Source organism: Protomyctophum bolini, assembly GCF_963924005.1.
Source record: "Protomyctophum bolini genome assembly, chromosome: 16".
Taxonomy (NCBI): domain Eukaryota; kingdom Metazoa; phylum Chordata; class Actinopteri; order Myctophiformes; family Myctophidae; genus Protomyctophum; species Protomyctophum bolini.
The window spans coordinates 39,634,772-39,659,726 of NC_137877.1; the positions used below are offsets into that span (position 1 = coordinate 39,634,772).

Consider the following 24,955-nt stretch of genomic DNA (forward strand, 5'->3'; position numbering starts at 1 on the left):
GTGACATCAGAGTGGTGCCCAAGAGAAGCCTTGCATGGTGACCTACTGACCTGCAGCCCCCACCCCTCCAATGGATATTTTTATGACCAAATCATTATTTTTTATGATTTATTTTTATATGGGGCAGTCAATAAATGTTTATTCTCCCAAGAAACAGCTCTGATCGAGGTCTTCTTTTCTGACACATATTTGGATATTTTTTTATTCAGAAATATATTGTGTAATTTACATATAATTGGCTACATCACTGGTTCCCAAACATTTCTGTGTATGTGTAAATACAATTGTTGCTATTATATTATTATTATTGTATTATTTATGTACATATATATACATTCTGAGGAGAAATGAGGAAGGAGAACTCGCATCCATGGCCTCGGGAAATACAGTGACAAGACAACAGTCCGTCAAACTGCCTACACTGACCATGGAGAAGTTCACTGGAGATGTGAGTCAATGACAAAGCTTTTGGAGTCAATTTGAGACAGCAATAGACAAAAACACGAGTCTCAGTAAGTCTGATGAATTCACATATTTAAAGTCATTCTTAAGTGGCACTATGTAGTCGCGGGATTGGCTTTATCAGACCAGAATTATGACAATGCCATTAAAATGCTTAGCCTACCAGTCGTTTTGGGCGCAAAGATCTAATAATTAATGCCCACATGAACAAATCTGTTAAATCTGACTCGAGTTAAAAGGGCCACATGCAGATGTGATTGCATTACGCAAACTGTATGATGACATTGAGATACAAGTAAATATAATATTGGCATGAGTGTACATTGCCAAAGCATTTAAATGTATGGGTTGAGTAATTGATTGAAATGCGTTTTGGTGAACTACCCTTTTAGTAGAGCTCATTTGCCTTTCACCTTTTTAGGTGCCCATACAGGCTAGTTCTGTGCTCAACCCTTACACTTTGTATATCTGCTTTATGCAACAACCTGGCTGTGATGACTGTGTGCAATTAATACATTACAGACTGTTAATTAATGCATTATATGTGAAATGCAATGCTGAAAAGTAAGGAATGGAAATGACGTTAGGTGAGATGCTTTATTGGCCAGGCAAGTTCCAGTGCCCCTACAGTGAAGCCAGTCCCAAACAATTTTGTTTTTTTACTTAAGACGCATTTGGCCTTTTTTAACCAATTTTAAACCCATTTAGTAGTCCTCTGAAAGAATATAGCCTATATTGAAAGATTTGTGCCGCATTTTCACGATTTTTTCAAAAATAGCAGACCTACCAACCTTCATTCTGATTTCATGCAATACCACAAGATGGGGTTGAGTGGAGCAATATCATCAAATCTGTACATCACGTCTACTCAAACGCATTTCCACAAAACAGACCTTCAAAAAGGAAAGAAAAAATCACATCTACTCAATGCCTTTTTCACACAACATAATTTTAATGTGGGTAAAAAACTCAAATTATTAGTAGTACTGTGCTCTATAAAAAAAGACAAACAGTGCCCTGCAAAAGAATGGGGCATGTGCAAACTCAGGTATTTCCTGATACAAGACGAGCAAACTGTACTGTAATACTGTAAACTACTATTAATAAATGTATTGCAACAAAACTTTCACCTTGAAAATGTAATAATAATAATAATAATCTCAGAACATTCAACTCTTCTGGAACACTTTTAAACACGTGGCATGAACTATGAATTGTACATTCATATTACAACCTTTTTAAGGTTAGGGGGGCAATTCAGCAATTCTTGACTTGCTTCTCCAGTTTTGTGAGAAGGCAGAGCTGCATCTCCATTAGCTGCTCCAGGTGAGATATCTGTTGGAAGAACACAGATATTAGACCTTATACTGTACCATGTTTCCCCAAACAGAACAGGGTAATAATAAGGGAATAGGGAAAAAAACACTGTTTATTTGGGTCTCAAATCAATGCCCCCGTTCTTCAACGTTAGAACTGGGAAAGCATCCGTGTCATTTCAGATTTTAACCCATTCTGGGGCGGGAACCCGATGGCGTTTCAAGCATTGAAAAATAGCAGATCTAAATCGTTAAAATGTGGCGCAAATCATTGAATATATATTTCAGAGCGAACATTTTTAACTAAAATATTGGCTTCTGCGAGGTCCCTGGAACTACATATTTTGAGATGGGGGTCCGTGGCCCAATAGAGATAATTCTGGGGGTCCTTGACATGAAAACGGTTGAGCACCACTGACATAGAAACATGGGTTTTTCCAGATTTATTTTAGGATTTAGAAGCCTTTTTTTTAATCGACCTCAGTCCAAAATGGGTTAACGTTGGCTATTCAGATTCAGAAATAGTATTGTACAAGCTTGAACATTTTTTTTATTCTAGAACTACAGATTTAGAAGGTCTTAATCGGTTAAACCTTACAGAATCTGTTTTACATATATTTCTTTTAGGTTTTGAACTGAAAATGCTTAAACATGCAGAACATTTTAACACGATATGCAGGTGTAAATCACCAATGTAATAAAAATATATATATATATTTTTAGGCAATGCAGAATATTGGATGATTGGCTGTATAAAAGTAATATGCCTTGCAGGAGCAGCAAGACATGATAAAATACACTGACCTTAATAATAATAAATAATAATGATAATAATACCTTGGTCTTCAGCTCCACACAGCAGCAGACGGGCCTGTGGACAGCTCCTGGGGTCAGAGAAATCAAGCAGGCTTTTGTTTAGCTCGTGTAATTCAACGTCTAAACATACAAGCATTTCTTATCGTTTCATCCCATATATACAGGTCGACCTTTTTCTCCTCGACAGTGCCACAATGAGGAAAAATAGCAAAAAATAAGTACCAGTAAAACAACAATACTAATAGCGAACACAAAATAAAATATAATACAATAAGAAACGCAGTTTGAGGTTCCATTGATAGGTGCAATGTATGGGCATGGGTCCCACCTCTAAATGGTAGGACTGTGTGTGTGTGTGTGTGTGTGTGTGTGTGTGTGTGTGTGTGTGTGCGCGCGCATGCAATCATTAACATAAAGTGTCCCAAGTCCCCGTGTGTGGGATGTGTTTAAATAAGATACTGTTTATAGTGTCTGTATGTTCCGAGTTTTGACATAAACCAACCGTTTATAACTGCAGCCTCTGTGGACTCCGGCAGCACCAACCCTGAGGTGACGTCATCGGTGCCGCCAGTCAGCTGTTCCAGTTTTACGGGCGACCCCGTGGCGTTAATAGCGGCGCCATCAGCAGCGCTGTGGGTCAGCGGTTCCGGCTCTACGGGTGCCCCCGGGGCGTTAGCGGTGGTGACCGGGCTGCCGGCCGGCTGGACGGGCTCTAGAGGCGCGGCAGGGCTCGCTCCAGACACGGCGCACGCTCCGACGTCGGCGCGTTGTGGTTCGGAGGCGAGGTCAGTACTGGGAGGTGGAGGAGGAGTCTCGGCACGCGACTGCAGCGCGTCGAGCATCAGGGTGTTGAGGTTCCCCCCGCCCATGTGGGGGGGCAGGGTGACGGACAGCAGGTGCATGGAGTGGTCACGGTGCTCCACGGAGGCCGTGACCACGTCGGAGAGCAGGGTTTTAAACATGTCCCGCTCGTGTGCCGGCCACGCTCTGGGGAAACGCTCCTGGCCTGCATGGTTAAGAGACGAGACGGTTTGTACAACCGGCGGCGGCGCTTTACAGACAAGATCCGTTATTTTCAGCAAGCGTTGCCGTTGTGCGATCATATTTAGACATCTGTCATAGTCGCTGTTTACAACTCGCCCCCAAAATGTGAATGACGAAGGAATGTGTCTGGATTCAGATATCTAATGAGCATTCACCATCGTTTGGGAACTTGTCATGACAAATAAGGAACATCACATGATAGGGACTCCAGGTTAAACATGGTTATTAAGACATTTTATCAACATTTTGATGATGATAATCACAGATCAACCTCCTCACTTACCGGTCAGTGCACAGCGGGCGACTTGGGCGGGGACCTGCAGGAGGTGTGGGGGGATGGGCAGGATGCTGGAGGACGGGAGGGTCTCTGTGTTGCCGTAGTCGGTGTACAGGACCGTGACGTCGGCGTCCGTCGCCTCCAGAAGCACGGCTCTGTACCAGTTGTTGTCACCTGGTATCAAAGCACAAGGGAAGGAGCAGATCAACGTCTAGACCAGGTGTGGGAAACTTTGACGATGGAGAGGGCCGCTATATTTCCACACTCACTCCCTAGGTCTACAAGCTCAAAACACATCGTGTTGCGACGCGTTTTGAGCTTGTAGATTTTTGCTCTTTTTGAATTGGAATCCTGAAAATTAATTTTTTTACGTAATTTCAAATGCCTTTAATTATACTTGTGTTGAGCAATTGAGCTACTAATTTAGACTGAAGTAATTAAAGCGGGTCATGTTTGCATGTTTGAATTGTAAACAGCTGAAACCAATATATCAGTATTCTGACAATAACCTGAGGGCCACATTAAGTGAAGGTGGGGGCCGCATGTGGCCCCCGGACCGCCAGTTGCCCACCCCTGGTCTAGACCACCAATTCCCAAACTGGGGTCTGGGGAGTCGTGGGACCCCCATGGTTTAGCTTGTAGATCTGCTATTTTTCAAAGGTTTTGACAAATTGTGAAAAAGGTTATACATCTGTCTCTCCCTGGCACAACAAGGTGGTCCGTGGCCAAATACAAAATACATGTGAGGGACTGAGGGTCCTTGACATGAAAATCACAACCTTAACCACCTGAACCTAATCTTACTAGGGGGAGAGCGAATCACAACCTTAACCTAATCTTACTAGGGGGAGAGCGAAAGCGATATAATGAATGTATGAGGAAACCAGCACAGTGGCCTTGTGGTTAGAGTGTCCGCCCTGAGACTGGGAGGTCGGGGTTTAATCCCCGGCCGGGTCATACCAAAGACTCTAAAAATGGGACCCAGTGCCTCCCTGCTTGACACTCAGCATCAAGGGTTGGATTGGGGGTAAGTCCCTGCGACATACTAGCGTCATGTCCAGGGGGTGTACTTGTACATCAAGCTGCCTCACGCTACAGAAACAGGAGATAGGCTCCTGCCCTATGGGCCTCATGGCTACAGAAACAGGAGATAGGCTCCTGCCCTATGGGCCTCATGGCTACAGAAACAGGAGATAGGCTCCTGCCCTATGGGCCTCATGGCTACAGAAACAGGAGATAGGCTCCTGCCCTATGGGCCTCATGGCTCGGCAAGGCTACTTACTTAATTATGAGGAAAGAGGGAGAGACAGAACAGTTTTTCACTTCATGTAGAGTGCATAGCAGTTTGTTTCCTACCTGTGAAGCGTGCACAGCAAGCAGCCCCGACGGCTGGAGTTGGACCCAGACACGGGCCCTGGTTCTGGTTGGTGCTGCCGTACACAGCCAGCTCCCTCATCACCTGTTGGAGTTCCTCCATCCCAACTGCACAACAACAACAACAAGTTCACTCTTTTATTTGTACAGGGAAATTAAATATGACAAGGTGAATAAGAACTAAAAAATATCCACTAAATAATCATGTTGTACAAAATGTCAACATCCTAAAGTCTCCTTATGTGATACAAACGTGCGTGCGTGCATGTTCTCTCACCCTGGCTGGGGGCGTGCAGGTAGAACAAGGAGGGGCTGATGACGGCCGCCACACGAGGCTGGAAGATCTCGTCCAGAGGAAGCTCTCCTGCCTTCCAGTCCACTGGGAAAAGCCCTGCAGGGAGAGCAGCGGGTTCCTCCGTTATCACTGCATTAAATATACCAAATCAAACCGTTATCAGGACGTTGGAATATGGCTAATACAGCTAAAATCCCTAAAACGAAAGAAAAAAGCAAATGAAAAAAATAACTTTCTCTAATAACCTACAACATGAACCTTGGTTGAAAAAAACTTAAGTTGTCCTTTAAGGGTCCATTTGGAACCCCTCAAAGAACCCTGAACATGGTTAAGGGTCCATTTGGAACCCCTCAGAGAACCCTGAACACAGTGAACTGACTGACTGACTGACCTGGTGGTGATGTCACTTCAGGGGGCGGGGCTACATCCTGGGTGCTGGGAGGAGGGACAACATCCCGGGTGCTGGGAGGGACTACATCCCGGGTGCTGGGAGGGGGAACTACATCCCGGGTGCTGGGAGGAGGAACTACATCCCGGGTGCTGGGAGGGGCTACATCCTGGGTGCTGGGAGGAGGGACTACATCCTGGGTGCTGGGAGGGGCTACAGAGTCACAAACAAATGATGTCCAATCATTTCACAGCTCAACATACGAAACAAACAACACATGGTGGGTGTGTGTCTGTGTGTGTGCGTGTGTGTGTTGGCAGACACTCACCTGCAGGTGGCGCTGTGGCCAGCTTATCGGTGATCAGAGCGGCGGCCACGCTGTGTCCAGAACTCTCCATCTCCACCTGGTAGCCACGCTCTGAGACGGAGACCACGCACACCGCCAGGTCAGCCATCAGAGACTGGAACCTAAAGATGGCCTCGCTGCTCCACTCAGAGCCCACTGGCTGCACGCCTAGTGAGAGAGACAGAACACACACAGAGACAGAGAGAGACACAGACAGACACTTTTGTAAAGAAATACATGCTAAAATCCCTAAAACGAAAGAAAGCAGCAAACGAAAAAAAAATAATTAACACTCGTCTTTTACTTTCTCTAATAACAACCTAAAACACGAACCTTGGTTGAAAAAAAAACCTAAAGTTGTCCTTTAACGTGTGGGTAGTGCCACCCCCACCCCCCAAAAATAACGTGCCCAAATCCCCCCCCCCCCCCCAGTCGCACCACGTACCCGCAAGGCTGCAGCGAATGGCCTGGAAGGGCAGCGTGAGGAGGTCAGGCGTGATGGTTCGGAGGTGGACGTTCTCCACCAGGCTGCTGTTCCCATAGTCCACAAAGTACACCTCCGCCTTGTCCTCGAACACACCCTGGACCATGGCCCGATACCACGCGCCATCACCTACACACACACACATTTAACATCTTTATTTGTGTTCACATTTTACAAGAAATGTCTTGAACACAAACAATAGTGGATGCGCAAACTTGAAAACACTCTACAACAAGTGCTTCAGAATACAGATCACAGGTACAGAAAGCATCAACTTCTCCATATATGGTGACTGCCAATTATTGAACAGAATTTTGCCGATGCCTTATAGCTCTCGGCTTATTGGGCATGCCTGCAATCTGCAGGCCCCTCTCACGACTGATTTGTGGACATTACCGAGGCTTCCAAATATGAACACAAGTAGTTTACATTTGTAGCCAAGCTGTATAATAGCATCCTTAAGACACTGGTACTTCAGCACCTTGGTAAGTAGTACCAGTACACACACACCCCTTTCAATGTACTGTGTTATGTTAACAAATGAGGACGTAGCTTTGTTCAAGTGTTGGCCATCATTTTGCTCTCACCGGCAAACATAGCACAGCATGGCTCTCCCACTCTGGGCCTGACGGTGGCGCTGTCTGCCTCACAGTGCTGCTGCAACTCAGACCCCAGGTTCACCAGCTTCTGGAGGTCTGACACACACACACACACACACACACACACTAGGCATGTGAATCTCGTCTCATCTCACGATTCGATACGCATCTCGATGCACTGCCAGCGATACGATACATTAGAGATACATGGAATCCCCTGGCGATACGATGCGATACGATTCTCCCTCTTCCCGATGCGATGCGATGCGATAACCATTTAGTTCAAATCAATGCGATACGATGCGATTCACCCCTCTACCGATACGATTTGATGGCGATTCATCACAATAGAAAGGATTTATATTAAAGCTCTATTAATTTCCCAAAACATGTAAAAATGCATTACATTTAAATTCAAAGCAATTTATTGTTTTACTGTAGGTTAGTATTATAGCTCTGCATCTCAAACAACCCAACTTATAGAATTCTCTAAGTAAACAAAGGGTCTGCTCTCTGCTGGTTATTGTGGAATTGTTAGATTACTAATAATCATAGGCTATAGTATAATTATTATATCTCAAAGGTCAATTTGAGGTTTTGAGTATAGAGGTTTCAAGAGATTAAAATGTAATAGCCTATCGTTCATCAATTAATGTTACCAACATATAAATAGAAAAGAAACAAATAAACAAAACAAAAATTACAGGTCACACTTGTAGTGCTGTCAAACAAGTCTATGTCTAGTTTAATCTGCAACAGTTTTATAATATAATTGCCTATATGGGGGTCCCTACTTGATCTCTCACTCTCAGCTAAGTGGTCCTTGGCTTGACCTGAAAAACATTGAAGACCCTGGCCTGCATGTATTATTAACGTTATAAATACATAGCAGATGTACAAGCTCACAACGCGTCTCATCCACGCCCCGCTGTGAGCTTGTGGATCTGCAATTTTAGGCGTGCGACACCGTCTTGCTGCAGAATATAAATAAGGCTTCTATCCCAGAGAACAGCAGGGGAAAGCTGGACAGTGGAAAGTTGCTGTGGCGTTGTTGTTGTTGTACACGTGTGTGCAGACTGCAGAAGCTTTCTTTAATTACAAATTGATAATGATCGCGACGCAGATTTGCGTCGGATAATCAGCAAGCACAGCTGTGGAGTGTGGCTCATTACCAGCAGTCCAGCACGCAGCGCTACAGTGAAAAGTCAACTGATCGACGGACAAAGCTACTCGGACAGCTATTTTATAAAGCTAAAGAGTAAAGGTGGTGCTTCTTGTTTAATGCGTGGGGCTCACTTCTGTTAGTCGCGGGTGCTATTATAGTCTGAGTCTGTCTGTTCTCAACGTGTCTCCTCTGCGGGAAGCACCCTCTGCACCGTCGTACGGTAGCTTCTGTTCACTGACTGTGGGCGCGTTCGGAAATACCACACCGGAGCACACTCTATTAGTTTGCATTGCACAGTGGGCTCAGTGCGCTATTTCCGAACGCGCCCTGTGTCTGCGCTGCGACTCGCGAGAGTTCTTCCTTTCTGATGGTACGTTGAATGCGCCTCGGAAACACAGGATAGAGTGAAATTTACCATGAAAAAACGGTGCAACCACGGATTTTACCGATACAAGCACTCCGCGAACGATCCATCGAGATTTCACCCGTCAATTCTACCGACACACAGTGAATGAACCGATTCACTCGCATCGCGCACGTCATAATCGATGTATCGATACGTATCGATTATTTTCCACATGCCTAACACACACAGTATGATGAAATGTACTCTTTATTTAAATATTGGATAAAGACGCTATATAGATGCACTATGACTTTAGAGGTGTTTACTTTCAGGGTTGTACAGGTAACGGGTAACAGAGGTGTTTACCTTCGGGGTTGTACAGGTAACAGTAACAGGTAACAGAGGTGTTTACCTTCAGGGTTGTACAGGTAACAGTAACAGGTAACAGAGGTGTTTACCTTCGGGGTTGTACAGGTAACAGTAACAGGTAAGAGGAGGTGTTTACCTTCGGGGTTGTACAGGTAACAGTAACAGGTAACAGAGGTGTTTACCTTCAGGGTTGTACAGGTAACAGTAACAGGTAACAGAGGTGTTTACCTTCGGGGTTGTACAGGTAACAGTAACAGGTAACAGAGGTGTTTACCTTCGGGGTTGTACAGGTAACAGTAACAGGTAAGAGGAGGTGTTTACCTTCGGGGTTGTACAGGTAACAGTAACAGGTAACAGAGGTGTTTACCTTCGGGGTTGTACAGGTAACAGTAACAGGTAAGAGGAGGTGTTTACCTTCGGGGTTGTACAGGTAACAGTAACAGGTAACAGAGGTGTTTACCTTCAGGGTTGTACAGGTAACAGTAACAGGTAACAGAGGCGTTTACCTTCGGGGTTGTACAGGTAACAGTAACAGGTAACAGAGGTGTTTACCTTCGGGGTTGTACAGGTAACAGTAACAGGTAACAGAGGTGTTTACCTTCGGGGTTGTACAGGTAACAGTAACAGGTAACAGAGGTGTTTACCTTCAGGGTTGTACAGGTAACAGTAACAGGTAACAGAGGTGTTTACCTTCGGGGTTGTACAGGTAACAGTAACAGGTAACAGAGGTGTTTACCTTCGGGGTTGTACAGGTAACAGTAACAGGTAACAGGAGGTGTTTACCTTCGGGGTTGTACAGGTAACAGTAACAGGTAACAGGAGGTGTTTACCTTCGGGGTTGTACAGGTAACAGTAACAGGTAACAGGAGGTGTTTACCTTCGGGGTTGTACAGGTAACAGTGGAAGTCTCCTGGGTTCTCCACCACGCTGCCCACCACCGGCACCGACTGGCCGTCGCTGGGCAGCTCGGCACAGTACCACAGCAGGGGCGGGGCCTCTGGGGGGACGGCCTCGGCACGGGGCGGGGCCTCCACGGTTGTGGGAGGTGGTGCAGCGCAGCGCGCTTCGACAGGTGCTGCTGCGCTGACGCGTGGTGCTTCAACGGGCGTGGCTGCATGGCGTGCTTCAATAGATAGATAGATAGATACTTGGTTTGTCCTTTCGGAAATGTGTTTTGTGCACAGCAGTCATCAGGATATACATAAAACATATTCAAACTAACAGATCACACAGTATATAGACAATAAAGAAACAGTGCCAACAGAAGGGCCACCAGTCATAGTTCCAAGAGGCATCAAATCACACTTTAGACGGGGCCTGCTTGTTCATAAGTCCTATACTTATGGGAACAAACGATCTTGAGGCCCTATAGCCTGCAGGGAAGGTACCGTTTTTACCTGTAATGGCCGGTGTTGCAGGGCGTGCTTCAACGGGCGGAGTCGCAGGGCGTGCGTCAATGGGCGGAGTTGCAGTGCGTGCTGCTGCGATGGGTTTCGGTGCAGCTTCAACGCCAGTTTGTGCATCTGCAGAATTGGCTGGAGAAAAAAAAAGACAGAAGTGAGATTTGACCCAAAGCTTCTCAGGAAGCTAATGCTACTACTGTAAGCGTGTTTAAGATGCGAGGCCGGCTGGGGTTGCACCACGGTGGATTCGGTTTAGGTTTTATTTATTTAGCACGTAGTACAAAAAAATAGACAATAACATATCAAAGAACAAAAAATACAATGCAAGGAAGGGAAGAAGCCAGCTGGCTTATTTTGGAATCCAATTCCTGTATGGAAGGAGGTCATTGGTTTAAACAAGTCTACAAAGTGGGCAGGGACCTTTAGAGAGAACGTGTGTAGTAGGGTAGGGTTGTCACAATTACCGGTACTACAAAATAGTCTAAACGCAGTTATTGTTAGTTAAAGAGAACTGTATTCTTAATTCATATGTTCCAATGTCCCCTAACCCCCCCACCCCATATGCTGCGATTGTGCAATATAATGTCTCTCTATGAATTAACGGTGCTTTGTTGGTTTTTAAAAGTGGATTTTAGACTACAGTAGCACACTAAAAGCCAGTGAAACGACATTTGACATGAAAAAGGTTGAGCAGAATCTTGAGTAACCAAATACACTTCTCTTCAGACCTTCTGGTGTACCCATGCACCTTCCTCCATCTCCAGTATGTCTGTTCCCAGTATTGTTTACCTCCCATTGTTGCCGTCGCTCTGTCGTTTTTGTCTCGCTATATACCTGTATTTTATTCCCTTGTCTTTCTGTTTTTTTTTTTTGTTTGTGAATACTTGTAAATGTATGTGAAGTTGTTTGTGTGTATGAGTGTATCATATATACATCCTGTGAAAGTATACAGCTGAGGTTGTGAAAAAAAAAGAAAAAAAAATCAGTTGTAAGAAAAATTTATACCTGTAATTCTGTGAAGTTGCCTAAACTGAAATAAAAACAAAGTAAAAAAAAAAAAAAGTTGAGCACCACTGACAGAAACACAGGGTTTTCAGAAAACTGTCTAAATTTAGAAGATATTTTTTAGAATCGTCCTCAGGTCAAAATGGGTTAAACGCGTGTGGAGTGGTGTGGTTACTGTGGGCGCGGTGGCCGTCGGCGTCCGTGCCGAGCGGCGAGGCGAGGCGGAGGTTGAGCAGCAGCTCGGCCACGTCCGTGTGAGGGTCACTGCTGCCGTCCACCATGGCCAGCAGGGCGGTGGTGTCGCGCTTCCCCACCACCTTCACGCGCAGCATGCGGTTGGACACGGCCTGGCTCAGCGCCAGGAGGCACTCGTCGGACCACACCTCCCCCGCTGGCCGCACGCCTGGACGGGGGAACAAGAGAACCAGAGGGAGGGCAGTAAGCAACTAGTCCACTAGTCAATCCACTAGTCAACCTTGTTGGTACTAGTTGACTAGTTGATAAGAAGAGAAAAAAAATAAAAAGTAGTTAATTTTTTTTATATTTGTCACGATTTTGTAGGCCTCAAGATCAGGTAGATTATAGTTATAGTCACCAATGTACACAGATTTTGTGTACAAATATATATAAAAAATAAAAATAAAACATATTTGAGGCACATTTTGACGATTTTTCAAAAATAGCAGACATAGTACAAGCCACTGGGGAGACATTGGGGAGGCACTGGGGAGACACTGGGGAGGCACTGGGCAGACACTGGGGAGGCACTGGGCAGACACTGGGGAGGTACTGGGGAGCCACTGGGGAGGCACTGGGCAGACACTGCAGGGCAGACACTGGGGTGGCACTTGGGGAGGCACTGGGGAGGTACTGGACATTTCATATCACACACACACCATGATTCACTAGCCCCCTTTCTTCTTTTTTTTGGCAGCTTGGCATGGCGCGATTTATTTCAAGCCATGCCAACAACATTGTCCAGGAAACCAGGGCACAGGGGATGGCCTGCATGGGGGTCTTAGGTCTGCATGGGGGTCTTACCTGCCAGGGCACAGGGGATGGCCTGCATGGGGGTCTTAGGTCTGCATGGGGGTCTTACCTGCCAGGGCACAGGGGATGGCCTGCATGGGCAGAGCCAAGAGCTCGGTGCTGATGGGCCTCAGGCAGTTCAGCTCCGCCTCCTCAGAGATACCATGGTCGATGTATCCGACGCACACATGGTCCTCGGAGGAGTACGCCAGAACCTTGGCCCGGTACCACTGCTTGTCTTCTGTAGGGGGGGGGGGGGAGAGAAAGAGATCGAGACACTGATTGAAGAACATTGATCACATCATCGTAAGAGTTATTTTATTGCTGTACGGACAATTCACTTGACAAAAAATAATTTAAGTGAAATGTGACTTGCGTCATGTTGCAGTTGGCAATATAATTTCTGTAAGGTGAAATGATTGGATAATGAATTAGCTTTAGCAGATCTACAAGCAGATCTACAAGCTCATAGCGCGCCACCGAGTGGCACGCTATGAGCTTGTAGGTCCGCTTTTTTTTTGTTAATCGTGTACCGTGAATATATATTCTTTCAGAGCGAAACGTTTTTAACTCAAATCTTTGCTTCTGGGGGGTTCCCGGAACAACATATTTTCTGATGGGGGGGGTCGGTGGATTACAAATCATTTTTGGGGTCCTTGACATGAAATATTGAGCAAAGAAACATGAGGTATTTCAGAAAACTGTCAGGATTTAGAAGATTTTTTTTTTAATTTCGACGTCAGGCCTAAAGGGGTTAAGAATGCCTTTTTTAACACTTCCCATGTCTTACGGTTATTGTTATATGACGTAGAGGAGCAGAAGTGGTTCTTACCCGAGGACAGAGAGCAGCACATGGTTCCAGGGGCAGGTCTGAAGTTGTGGTTGGCTGGAATCTGACTGCAGTGTTCCCTCAAAGTCAACTGCTGCTCGTAGATCACAACTACAAACCAAACAACCTTTCACTTCATAGACCGTTTGTTTCACTTTTAACGTATTTAATATTCAAATGCGACCACTCATTTTGCACCGTCCCATATTACTAGTCGCTTAGATTCAGAAGAAATGACTCACCGGCGTTGTCCAGCTTCTGACAAATCATGTCGTGGGGCGACAGGAGGTTAGTGACCACGGCATCGAAGGCGTCCCCCACACACAGGGTCAGGGGCTCGGGGGGCTGGGCCCCCAGATTCTCGTCCTTCCCGTTGGACAGTCGCTTGTAGTTCTCCAACGAGGCGCTCAGCAGCGAGTCTGAAGACGGAAAGCAAAGAAACCTCTTCCTATGAAGTCTAAAAAGCTTAACTTTCACGCCATCGTTTCCACTAGTCTCACTGGAGCCACTCTCAACTTCATCCTCCCATCAAGCGTCGACGCACTGATCCTATCTGTTAATGCCCAGTTTTCACATCATTTCACACCAGATTTGAGCTTAAAGCTCTCCCTGCTGGCCAAATGCGAAAATGTATTTTTTAGCCTAGTAGGAGACATGTGATGTATCCTACTATGTCAGAGGGAAACCATGTAAATCTTTAAAGTTATCAAAAAAAATAGCAAATTAAACAATGAAAACGTAACTGGTGTAACTCCTGCACGGGAGGGAAAGAGAGGACTTGTGGCTAGGGAGTTCGGGTCATACCAAAGGCAAAAGACTATGAAAATGGTACCCATGGCCTCCGGCATCAAGGGTTGGACTGGGGGTTCTAGTCCCTGCGATATGCTAGCGTCGTGTCCAGGGGTGTATGCTATCATATCATTGTGCGTGTGCGTGCGTGCGCACGTGTGTGTGTTTGTAGACAACTCACTGATGTCTGGAGGGTTTTCAGAGGGTTTTTTTGTCTCCTTGGCTGCGTAGCCCTGGTCCAACAGGAAGGTGCTCAGGTGTTTACCTACGAGGAATCAAGGGAAGACGATGTTCTTTGGTTATTGTTGTCAATGGTCATTATTATCATAGAATATAATACTACTTATGAGGAAGTGTTTAATGGAAATACTAGGCCAACCTAGTCTGTCCGAAACATGACAGGCGTGTTTCCAGTCGTGTCCACAATAAGTTATTGGCATCGGCAGTCCACGAGTGTGCAGCTATAGAGCGTCGCAGTCCCGCCCCCTTTCAGAACGACGAGTGGCCCAGGAAATTATTCTCCATTAATTTTCTCCATAGGCTTTTCAAAAAGTATTTATATAGACGGTCACGCCGCGGACAAAGCCAACTCGGATCATGACAAATCATGACAACAAACAATCAAATCATTTGAAAGAAGAAAATAAAAGGCAGGATACAGCACTATTTGTTTTGTTTTTCTTTTGACTAATTATTTGATCGGCCCAAAACATTGTAATTATTGTCATGATTTGTCACGATCCGAGTTGGCTTTGTCCGCGGCGTAACCGTCTTTAAATAAATACTTTTTGAAAAGCCTATGGAGAAAATGAATGGGGAATCATTTCCTGGGCCACTCATCGTTCTGAAAGGGGGCGGGACTGCAACGCTCTACTCTCTTTATTCTTTAGCGTTAAATCCATGGCAAAGAGACAAAAATGTTTGAGAACTACTGGTTCAGAAGGCTCAGGTCTTAATGGGTTAAAGGGAACTGACCAAAGGCTGACAGCAGGATGTCCACGGTGAAGACGTGTCCATTCTCCGATATGTCCATCACGTTGACCGGGAGACACTTGCCGCTCATCACCTGCTTCACAGCCATGCAGCACTCCCTGGTCCAGCTGCTCCCCCCGGCCACTGGTACCACCCCGGACAGACAGCACTCCAGAACCTGGACCCAAAGAAACCCAGCAGAGTGGAGTTTAAACACACTGGTACCACCCCGGACAGACAGACCACTCCAGAACCTGGACCCACAAAAACCCAGCAGAGTGGAGTTTAAACACACAGGTACCACCCCGGACAGACAGACCACTCCAGAACCTGGACCCAAAAAAACCCAGCAGAGTGGAGTTTAGATGATGGTGAGCAGACAGTGCCCGGTAGGACCAGGTTGTAGGCAATCAATACTGATTGGTGTAAACCTCAGTACTGGCTGCGCCCAATTAAGGCACCCCTCCGTGGATTCGCGTATAGACACTCGACAAAGTCAGATGCGCCACGGTACGGTACATTTCGAACACACAACCTCTGCGGTGGTGAGCAGATACCTAAAAACACAGCACCACCCGATTCCCTGTTAAAAACACATACCGTCTCTGTCGCGTGGAAACCTCGTACCGTATTGTACGTAAGATGACTCCGATTATAAGACGACCCCCATTTTTCAAGACTCATTTGTGGGGAAAAAACCATTGAATGTCAAATAGTCTAGTCCTCCATTTATAATACGACCCGTAGGATATTTCCATTGGAGAAAAAACATCTTATATTAAGGCCAATAGAGGTATATCCAAATCAAAAGATGGACACGAGGAATAACGTGTTCCTTCCATGCGCTACGTCCGCACAGGGAAACTCCCCCCTGTCAGAATGTAAAGGAGCAACTTGGACACTCAGGCATGAAGGAAGCATGAGTTCAAGTCCGTTGCTCTCCCCATGTCCCCCATATATGGGGACTAGGTTGGTCTCCCCTTGTCCCCCATATATGGGGACTAGGTTGGTGGAGGGTGTGTAGAGCCCAGGATCACATTAGATAATTGTCACAGGGGTGAAACATGGGTTACAAAAATCGTGGGATAAAAATGATAAAAAAAGACGGACACAGTGGAAGCTGAGGATGTACTCACACAGGGAGGCATGGTCAGTAGGTTTAATGTACTCACACAGGGAGGCATGGTCAGTAGGTTTAATGTACTCACACAGGGAGGCCTGGTCAGTAGGTTCAATGTACTCACACAGGGAGGCATGGTCAGTAGGTTTAATGTACTCACACAGGGAGGCCTGGTCAGTAGGTTTAATGTACTCACACAGGGAGGCCTGGTCAGTAGGTTCAATGTACTCACACAGGGAGGCATGGTCAGTAGGTTTAATGTACTCACACAGGGAGGCCTGGTCAGTAGGTTTAATGTACTCACACAGGGAGGCCTGGTCAGTAGGTTCAATGTACTCACACAGGGAGGCATGGTCAGTAGGTTTAATGTACTCACACAGGGAGGCCTGGTCAGTAGGTTTAATGTACTCACACAGGGAGGCATGGTCAGTAGGTTGACCGGGAGAGGTTTGATCAGGTCTCTGTCCAGAGGAACGACCTCCTCGTTACCAAAGTCCACGTAGAGGACAGTGGCCTTCTTCTGGTCTGAAGACACCGACAGGACAACACCTCTGTACCAATTCTGCAGACGCACACACACACACACACACACACACACACACACACACACACACACACACACACACACACACACACACACACACACACACATTTGAAATGTTTATTTATGTCCACATAATGAGAAGTACAGGAATACCTTGTTACTGTACAAAGGACATAAACACTGCCAGTGCAGTTTGACAGTGGGAGAGCAGCCAGTTACAACGTGCATGGACGGAAAAGCACACAGACACACACACACGTAATGTTTTGCTTTTTCCATGTCAAGGACCCCCAAATTAATATATATTTTGCAGCACCCTTCTGAAACGATTGCGTGCTGCTAGGGACCCCCATACAAGATTTCAATCAATCAATCAATCAATCAATCAAGCAACACAAGTGTGGTCCAAAGTGCTTATTTGTGATAAAAGGTTTAATTATTTCATTGTAGAGAAAAGTCCTCGTGCACACCTACAAGGACAGGTGCACACCTCTCCTAAGCGATTGAGTGTGTGTGTGTGTGTGTGTGTGTGTGTGTGTGTGTGCGCGCGCCTCACCCCGTCCATAGAGAACTGCACGGTGCACACCTCTCCCAGGCTGGGGGTGTATGTGTGTGTGTGTGTGTGTGCGCGCGCCTCACCCCGTCCATAGAGAACTGCACGGTGCACACCTCTCCCAGGCTGGGGGTGTATGTGTGTGTGTGTGTGTGCGCGCGCCTCACCCCGTCCATAGAGAACTGCACGGTGCACACCTCTCCCAGGCTGGGGGTGTATGTGTGTGTGTGTGTGTGTGTGTGTGCGTGCGCCTCACCCCGTCCATAGAGAACTGCACGGTGCACACCTCTCCCAGGCTGGGGGTGTATGTGTGTGTGTGTGTGTGTGCGCGCGCCTCACCCCGTCCATAGAGAACTGCACGGTGCACACCTCTCCCAGGCTGGGGGTGTAGGAGGTGGTGGGGGGCTGGTTGCTGGTGGTCTGCTGCAGCGCTGTGGCGATGCTCTTCATGTTCTCAGACACCTGGGGGTCCTGAGGGAGCACGAAGAACCTGCTGGGGCTGCTGAACTCTGCCACCATGCCCTACACACACACAGAGACACACACACACAGAGACACACACACACACACAGACACACACACACGTCAGTATTGCTACACCATGGCAGCGTTACTTAACCCATTCTGACCTGAGATCAGATTCATACGAGGTTTTCCACTGGACACACACTGGTCTGATTAACCCATTCTGACCTGAGATCAGATTCTAAAAATGTCAGTCGTTCTTCGATTTAAAAAAAATAGCAGACCTACAAGCTCGTAGCGCGCCACCAATAGCTAAAGCATAACATGATGCCGACACCAAAATGGGTTCCCGTTCAGAATGGGTTAACCTATTTTGACCTGGGAATGATTCTACAAATGTCTTCTAAATCCTGACAAGTGTTCTGAAAAACCCTGTTTCTATGTCGTTCTCAAACATTTTCATGTCAAGGACCCCCAAGATTATATGTAATTGGCAGCCGACCCCATCTGAAAATATGTTGTTCCAGGGACCCCCCCCCCAGAAGCAAAGATTTGAGTTAAAAACGTTCGCTCTGAAAGAATATATATATATATATAAAATGTTGTGCCGCATTTTCACGATTTTTCAAAAATAGCAGATCTACAAGCTCATAGCACGCCACCTACTTTTCAATAGCTAAAGTATAACATAATGCTATAAACACCAAAAGGGGTTCCCGGCCTCCCAGAATGGGTTAAGGCTGTCTTTCATAAAAAGGCCTTTTCAAAAATCGGCCTCAGGTCTCTAAATGGGAAACCACACATCTAAACATCTAATTCTAAACCTAACCCCGACATGAACCTATCTTTAAGCAATAAAAACAAAACCTCAATGTCCATTTGATATTGTATTAATTCATAGCTAAGCGGCGTTAAGAGGACCATTGGTTCGTACGGAGCTACATAGTGTTAGTGAACTGGGGACTGCAGATGGAAATTAGCAAGTTTAGCAAAATCTGGTATATTTACACTGCATTTTTAATGTTCATCGATATACACTGTCCCGACCAAATAAACGAATAAAGTAAAGTAAATACCTTCATTTCTGTTCCCTTGGCGATGCCGTGGGCTTTCAGGTCCTTCAGGTAGATCCGCTGAGGGGAGGGGCTTCGCTGGGGGGTGGCGTTATCACAGACACTCCGCTAAACCAGACAGGCACATTATATACAAAATTAAATGCGCACTAAAATACATCAAATGCGTTTTTAACAACCAAGATGATCAATTAAGATCCATATTTTGTCTTGTGAGTTTTGTGCATCTGTGTAGGTCATGTTGTAAAACCATACAACTATTGCTTTCTGTATAAAATACAGGGCAAGTAAACCCATTTAGGCCAGACGTAAAAATAAAAATAAACGTTGGCTCTGAAAGAATATATATACAAAGATTTGTGCCGCATTTTTTAAGATTTTTCAAAAATAGCAGACCTAAGCTCGTAGCGCACCACTCGGTGGCGCGCTACGATCTGCTATTTTTCAAAAGCTAAAGTATAACATAATGCTTATAGTTAAAATACCAAAAGGGGTTCCCGTCCAAAATGGGTAAAAAAAACAACAACCTTTCATTACGATACTGCCGTCACCTCACATACAGCATTTATTTTTAAACATACGTTTATTCATTTTCTTATTTGACATAGACATTTTCAATCAATTACTGACATATATTTGTTATTACATAACCGTATTGACCCTGAATACTTGAATGGGTTTGTGAGATTTGACACAATATCGATACCCCAGCCATGTATTCTAACTAAGGGCCGATTCATACTCCTATTTTAGAGCCGAATAAAAGTCGGTATGAATCGTCCCTAAGACAAGAAAGGCACTCACTCACAGTCAGTCTCACTCTCTCTCTCACACACAAACAGTTGTAGTTTTCTGGTCCTATTATACAAAGTGTCTCTTCCTCAGCAGAAGAGACACCAGTCCTGGTTGTACCTGTGGCTGTCAGTCTCACTCTCTCTCTCACACACAAACAGTTGTAGTTTTCTGGTTCTCCTATACAAAGGGTCTCTTCCTCAGCAGAAGAGACACCAGTCCTGGTTGTACCTGTGGCTGTCAGTCTCACTCTCTCACACACACAAACAGTTGTAGTTTTCTGGTTCTCATACACAAAGTGTCTCTTCCTCAGCAGAAGAGACACCAGTCCTGGCTGTACCTGTGGCTGCAGCGGTGCATCTCTCTCCCCCATCGCTGCTGCTGAACCCGGGCTCTCCTGAGTATTACTGTCGATACACAAAATACAAAAGAATCATAATGAACTGCAGGAAAAGGGCTATATAGAACCACGATACTTGCACCCCTCAATAAGTACGTAAATAACACCCCAAGTAAATAATTGGTACTAGGGAACAATTTGGTTCAATTTGTCTCAAGAGTTAAATTAAAAAAAAAAAAAAAAAACACTATGAAATGGGTGTTCGTGGCCCATCTGACGCTGAAAATAGCCAATCTATATAGGCTTAAAGTGACGTATTGTAAGCTTGTAGATCAGCTATTTTGAAATGACACACTAGATGTAATTTCTATTTTACGTCCTACCCATTTAGGACTGAAAAAAAAAACAATCCTGACCTAAGTCTTCTGAAAAACTTCAAATATGTATTAAAAAAACCAAAAAAACAATTTAATGATGCTGCTAGATACTGTACATAGCAGCAAGAACCCCCAAAAGGGGTTCCCGCCCTGAAGGGTAAAAACACCAAATGAATCCTGAGTTTTCAGAAATACCTCATGTTTCTATATCAGTGGTGCTCAATATCTCATGTCAAAGACCCCAAGAATAATATGTAATTGTCTACGAGCACCATCTAAAAATACGTTGTTCCATCCTCGGAAGCAAAGATTTGAGTTAAAAACGTTCGCTCTGAAATAACATATATTCAAAGATTTGTGCCAGCATTTTCACGATTTTTCAAAAATAGCAGACCTACAAGTTCATAGCGCGGCACTCGGTGCCGCGCTATGAGCTTGTAGAGCTGCTATTTTTCAACAGCTAAAGTATAACATAATGCTTTAAAACACCAAAAGGGGTTGTTTCCCTTACGTGTCAGCAGTTGGGTCAGCGGTGCTGACCCAGCACACGTGTCTGTGTGCTGGCCAGTCTTGTGTCTGACAGTGGATGGAGCAGTAGAAGGCCTTCCTGCAGCGCACACAGCGGAAGTTCCCTGTTTGGGACCACAGTGACCGACAGCAGAGCTTCATTTAGACCAGGGGTGCCCACACTTTTTTGACTTGAGCTACTTTCAAAGTGACTGTCTCAACAAGACAACTACCTACGGAAAAAATAACATTAAACCATTGCTGAAACTAGTTTAAATATGGAAAAGCGGCGCTGGTGTTACATGAGTCAAATGCACTTGGAATGGAGAAATGGAATAGGTAGCTGTTTTTTTTTTAATTTAATCTGTAATGCCTCTGACGTTTGTGCACAGCAACACTCTTGAAAACAAAATATTGCATTTTGGGTTTGAGCTGACAGGCCCTTTTTGATCAATGAATCAAGTCACCTTAATTCAAGTGGCAGATGCCAAAAATATATTTTTGTATACTTTTTTTAGGGGCATGTCATGTGATCTACCTGCACAGCTCTTGTGATTTACTGGTAGATCACGATCTACCTTTTGGGCACCCCTGATTTAGACTCTGTCATGCAATAACACATCAAGCACAGGGGCTGTGATGATTACAACATTTGGGGTGCATACTTAGGGCCGATTCATACTCCTATTTTACCGCTGTTTCGGCGCTGTAGTGCCGAAATGCTTTTGGCTCGTCAGAATTTTTCAGTAGCACCGAAGAGACGACTTTAGGACGGTAGCCGCTCTCCTGAACCTCAAATTGTAGACTCTACAAAGCCGAACCGACTTTTATTCAGCTCTGAAATAGGAGTATGAATCGCGCCTTAGTTTAGACTAGTCAATGGTTAGACATGGGTTAAGGTTAGGTTTAGGTGTGCTGCCCCGTGGGAGGTTAGGTTTAGGGTGAGGGTTTGAGATAGGTTGTAGTTGTAGGACTAATGACTGGTCTAACCAAATTACTTTCTTTTCTTTTCCAAAAACTGTCTAAACTAAGTACTGCACGATTAATTGTTACAAATATTTTTTGATTAACAACTTCATTGTGTTGTTGTGTTGGCATTAAACTTTTTTTTTTCCAAACACAGCTTTGAAAAATAGTCATATATTACATTATGTAATATATTGGGAGATGACAGTGACTTACCTCGCTTACTGCAATAGTTGCACAATAAGTTCACAGTCACTTCTGGGAGCTGTGAAGGGGAGAACATTTTATGAAGATATAAATAGTGGAGGTCAGAACAGAACAAACTGATTAAGATACAACAGTGGTTCTCAAATGTTAAACGTATACCCATAACTGAGTGTACAAAATGAACCCAAAAATGGTTCCATTTGTATACTCACAGGGTTACAGAGACCTGTAAGGGTCCATTTCTAACCCCCCAAGGAACCCTGAGGGTTCACATTCACTTTGCAGAGATACCATGCTTATTTTAGTGGGGGGGGGGTAAAAAAAGTCTGGCCTTCTTTGGCCCTTTGGTCGTGGAATGATCTACAGTCCAGACTAAAATTGGCTTTGAAAGTTCCCTTGAGAAGTTTCAAAAGGATCATTTTTGATGTACAATCCACATGTTTGGATATGTACTAGCCAAAATATTTATTATATCGGCTCAGATCGTGGAGATTGTGTATATGGTGTATTTTGCCCTGCTACTAAAAAGTAGGACAGGTGACTTGTTGTATTTATGCATAGGTACTTTAAGGTGTATTATGGATGTTGTATTTGCTGGTTCAAAATGTAACATTAGCGATGTGGTACTGAAGTGTAATTTTTATTTCTGCCTCTTGGCCAGTTCCAACTTGTAAAAGAGACGCAGTCTCAATGTGATTTTACTGGTTAAATAAAGGTTAAATAAAAAAGTGATGGTCCAGCGTGAACCGGATACATACTGATGAATGATGATCATTGGTCACTGAATTTGCACCACCTGCAACCAAGAAAAACAACGGTTTTAGGACAAAGCTACATAACTGACCTTTAGTTAAGAATAAGTGGGTAATGATTTCAGTGGAATTGTAGGGTTATAATTTTAGTTAAACAACTTCAGGAATCTCCAAATCCATTCATGTGACTTTTGACTTCAACGTTTCAAGGTCAAAACGTTTTGTTTTCTTAAATCACACTGGTGAAAAAGACATATATATTCAAAGATTTGCACTACATTTTCACGATAAAAAGAAAATAGCAGACCTACAAGCTCTCATAGCGCGGCACTCGGTGCCGCGCTATGAGCTTGTAGATCTGCTATTTTTCAATAGCTAAAGCATAACATAATTCTTAAAACACCAAAAGGGGTTCCCGCCCCCAAAATGGGTTAAAATGGCAAGTTTTACTACGTAGTGTAGTGGAAAAGGAGCTGAAAGCCTACCTGTTCCTCCCAGAGAGGCCGGGGTGACTGGGGCAGTGGTGCTGGGCTTCCGCAGAGGAAGGTTGGGACCGACCGCCGTGGGACCGTTCATGGTTTCAAACTTTCAATCTACAACAAAAAGAAAGAAAAGTAATACATTCATCAATAATCCTGAATAATAAAATTCAGTGTTGTGTGCTGAAGAATAGCAGAACCCACAAGCTGGCTAAGCTCACAATCCCTCATGGATGGTCTTTTTTTTGATTGATTGAAATATTTATTAACAGTTTGCAGAATTACAGTACATTTCAAGCACAAACTCAATACAAAGACTGTGAGTGGACGACCCAATTAAGCATTACACTTGTTTTACAAGAGGGTCCACCATTGTTCAATTCATCAAAGCATTTAGAGACGTACAAATAGACACTTCTATAGCCTATAGACAAAGAACAGAACAGGAATTCTACAGTGTTTCCTGCAGGAAAAAGCTTTGGCATGTTGCTGGGAGTGCGGGGGGCCTTCTGGCACGCAGCCAAAGGCCGCACGTCGAACATTTTGATCAATTCATTAATTAATTTGATTAAAAAAATAATTTGATTAAAAAAATAATTTGATTAATAAATTAAGATTAATTTGTATTATTGCTCTTGTATTGCTATTGGAGACACTGGGGGACACTGGGCAGGCACTGGGCAGGCACTGGGGAGACACTGGGGAGACACTGGGGAGACACTGGGGAGACACTGGGAAGACACTGGGGAGACACTGGGGAGGCACTGGGGAGAATCTGCAGCCACTGGGGAGACACTGGGGAAGCACTGGGGAGACATAAAAGGTAAAAAGGTAAAAGAAACATATACAGTGGGGGGAAAGGGGGGTACTAGTGGTTCTTAATGTTCTTTCATGTCAAGGACCCCCAAATGTATTTGGCCGCTGAACTGCAGAAGCAAAGATTTTAGTTGAATGTTTTCACTTTAAAATGTATCAAAAATAGCATATGTACAAGCTCATATACCATGGCACGAAGTGACATGCTATGAGCTTGTATATCTGATATCTTGGAATATTCAGAGTATAAAATAAATATGGTTAAAATGATTGTGACCAGACCCTATAATATATATTTTTTTACTATTTCACAATGGCATTACAGTGTGACGTGTTGTGTGCTTATAGATAAAATAAGTCATTGCACAATTTCTTTTTGGAGATTATGGTCTGCAGCTAAATATAATTACTTTGGCGATCCTTGGCTTGCAAGTTTGAGAACAACATTCATAATCCTCATCATTGATGGGTTTCAATTAGTTTAACTAAAACTTTATTTCCATTAAAACCCTTCTGCAGCCAGGTACACTTTTGATTCATTTTCACACTTTTCTATTACTGTTCATGTTAAGCCTGTGAACGATGGCTAAGACAGCTGCAGCTCATTAAATTAATTAGCCTCCTATTAAAGTTCCCGAACGGTTGTTTGATCCATG

At 44.6% G+C, this 24,955-nt stretch overlaps 1 protein-coding gene across 1 annotated transcript; it reads right to left on the reverse strand.

Annotated features, from left to right (window-relative positions):
- Window positions 1-1,675: 1,675 nt before the first annotated feature.
- Window positions 1,676-23,580, reverse strand: LOC308330351 (tudor domain-containing protein 1-like; the record flags this gene model as incomplete). The annotated part of the gene is made up of 23 exons (XM_080785199.1): window positions 1,676-1,797; window positions 2,616-2,662; window positions 3,097-3,600; window positions 3,922-4,089; window positions 5,272-5,397; window positions 5,567-5,680; window positions 5,976-6,185; window positions 6,301-6,486; window positions 6,764-6,931; window positions 7,390-7,497; window positions 10,159-10,404; window positions 11,865-12,092; window positions 12,789-12,959; window positions 13,551-13,658; window positions 13,790-14,017; window positions 14,518-14,601; window positions 15,312-15,486; window positions 16,841-16,990; window positions 17,865-18,047; window positions 19,067-19,171; window positions 20,124-20,262; window positions 21,084-21,204; window positions 23,490-23,580. The coding sequence occupies 23 exons, from the start codon at window positions 23,578-23,580 to the stop codon at window positions 1,720-1,722; spliced, it is 3,738 nt and encodes a 1,245-aa protein (XP_080641325.1). The 3' UTR covers window positions 1,676-1,719.
- Between the last annotated feature and the right edge of the window lie 1,375 nt (window positions 23,581-24,955).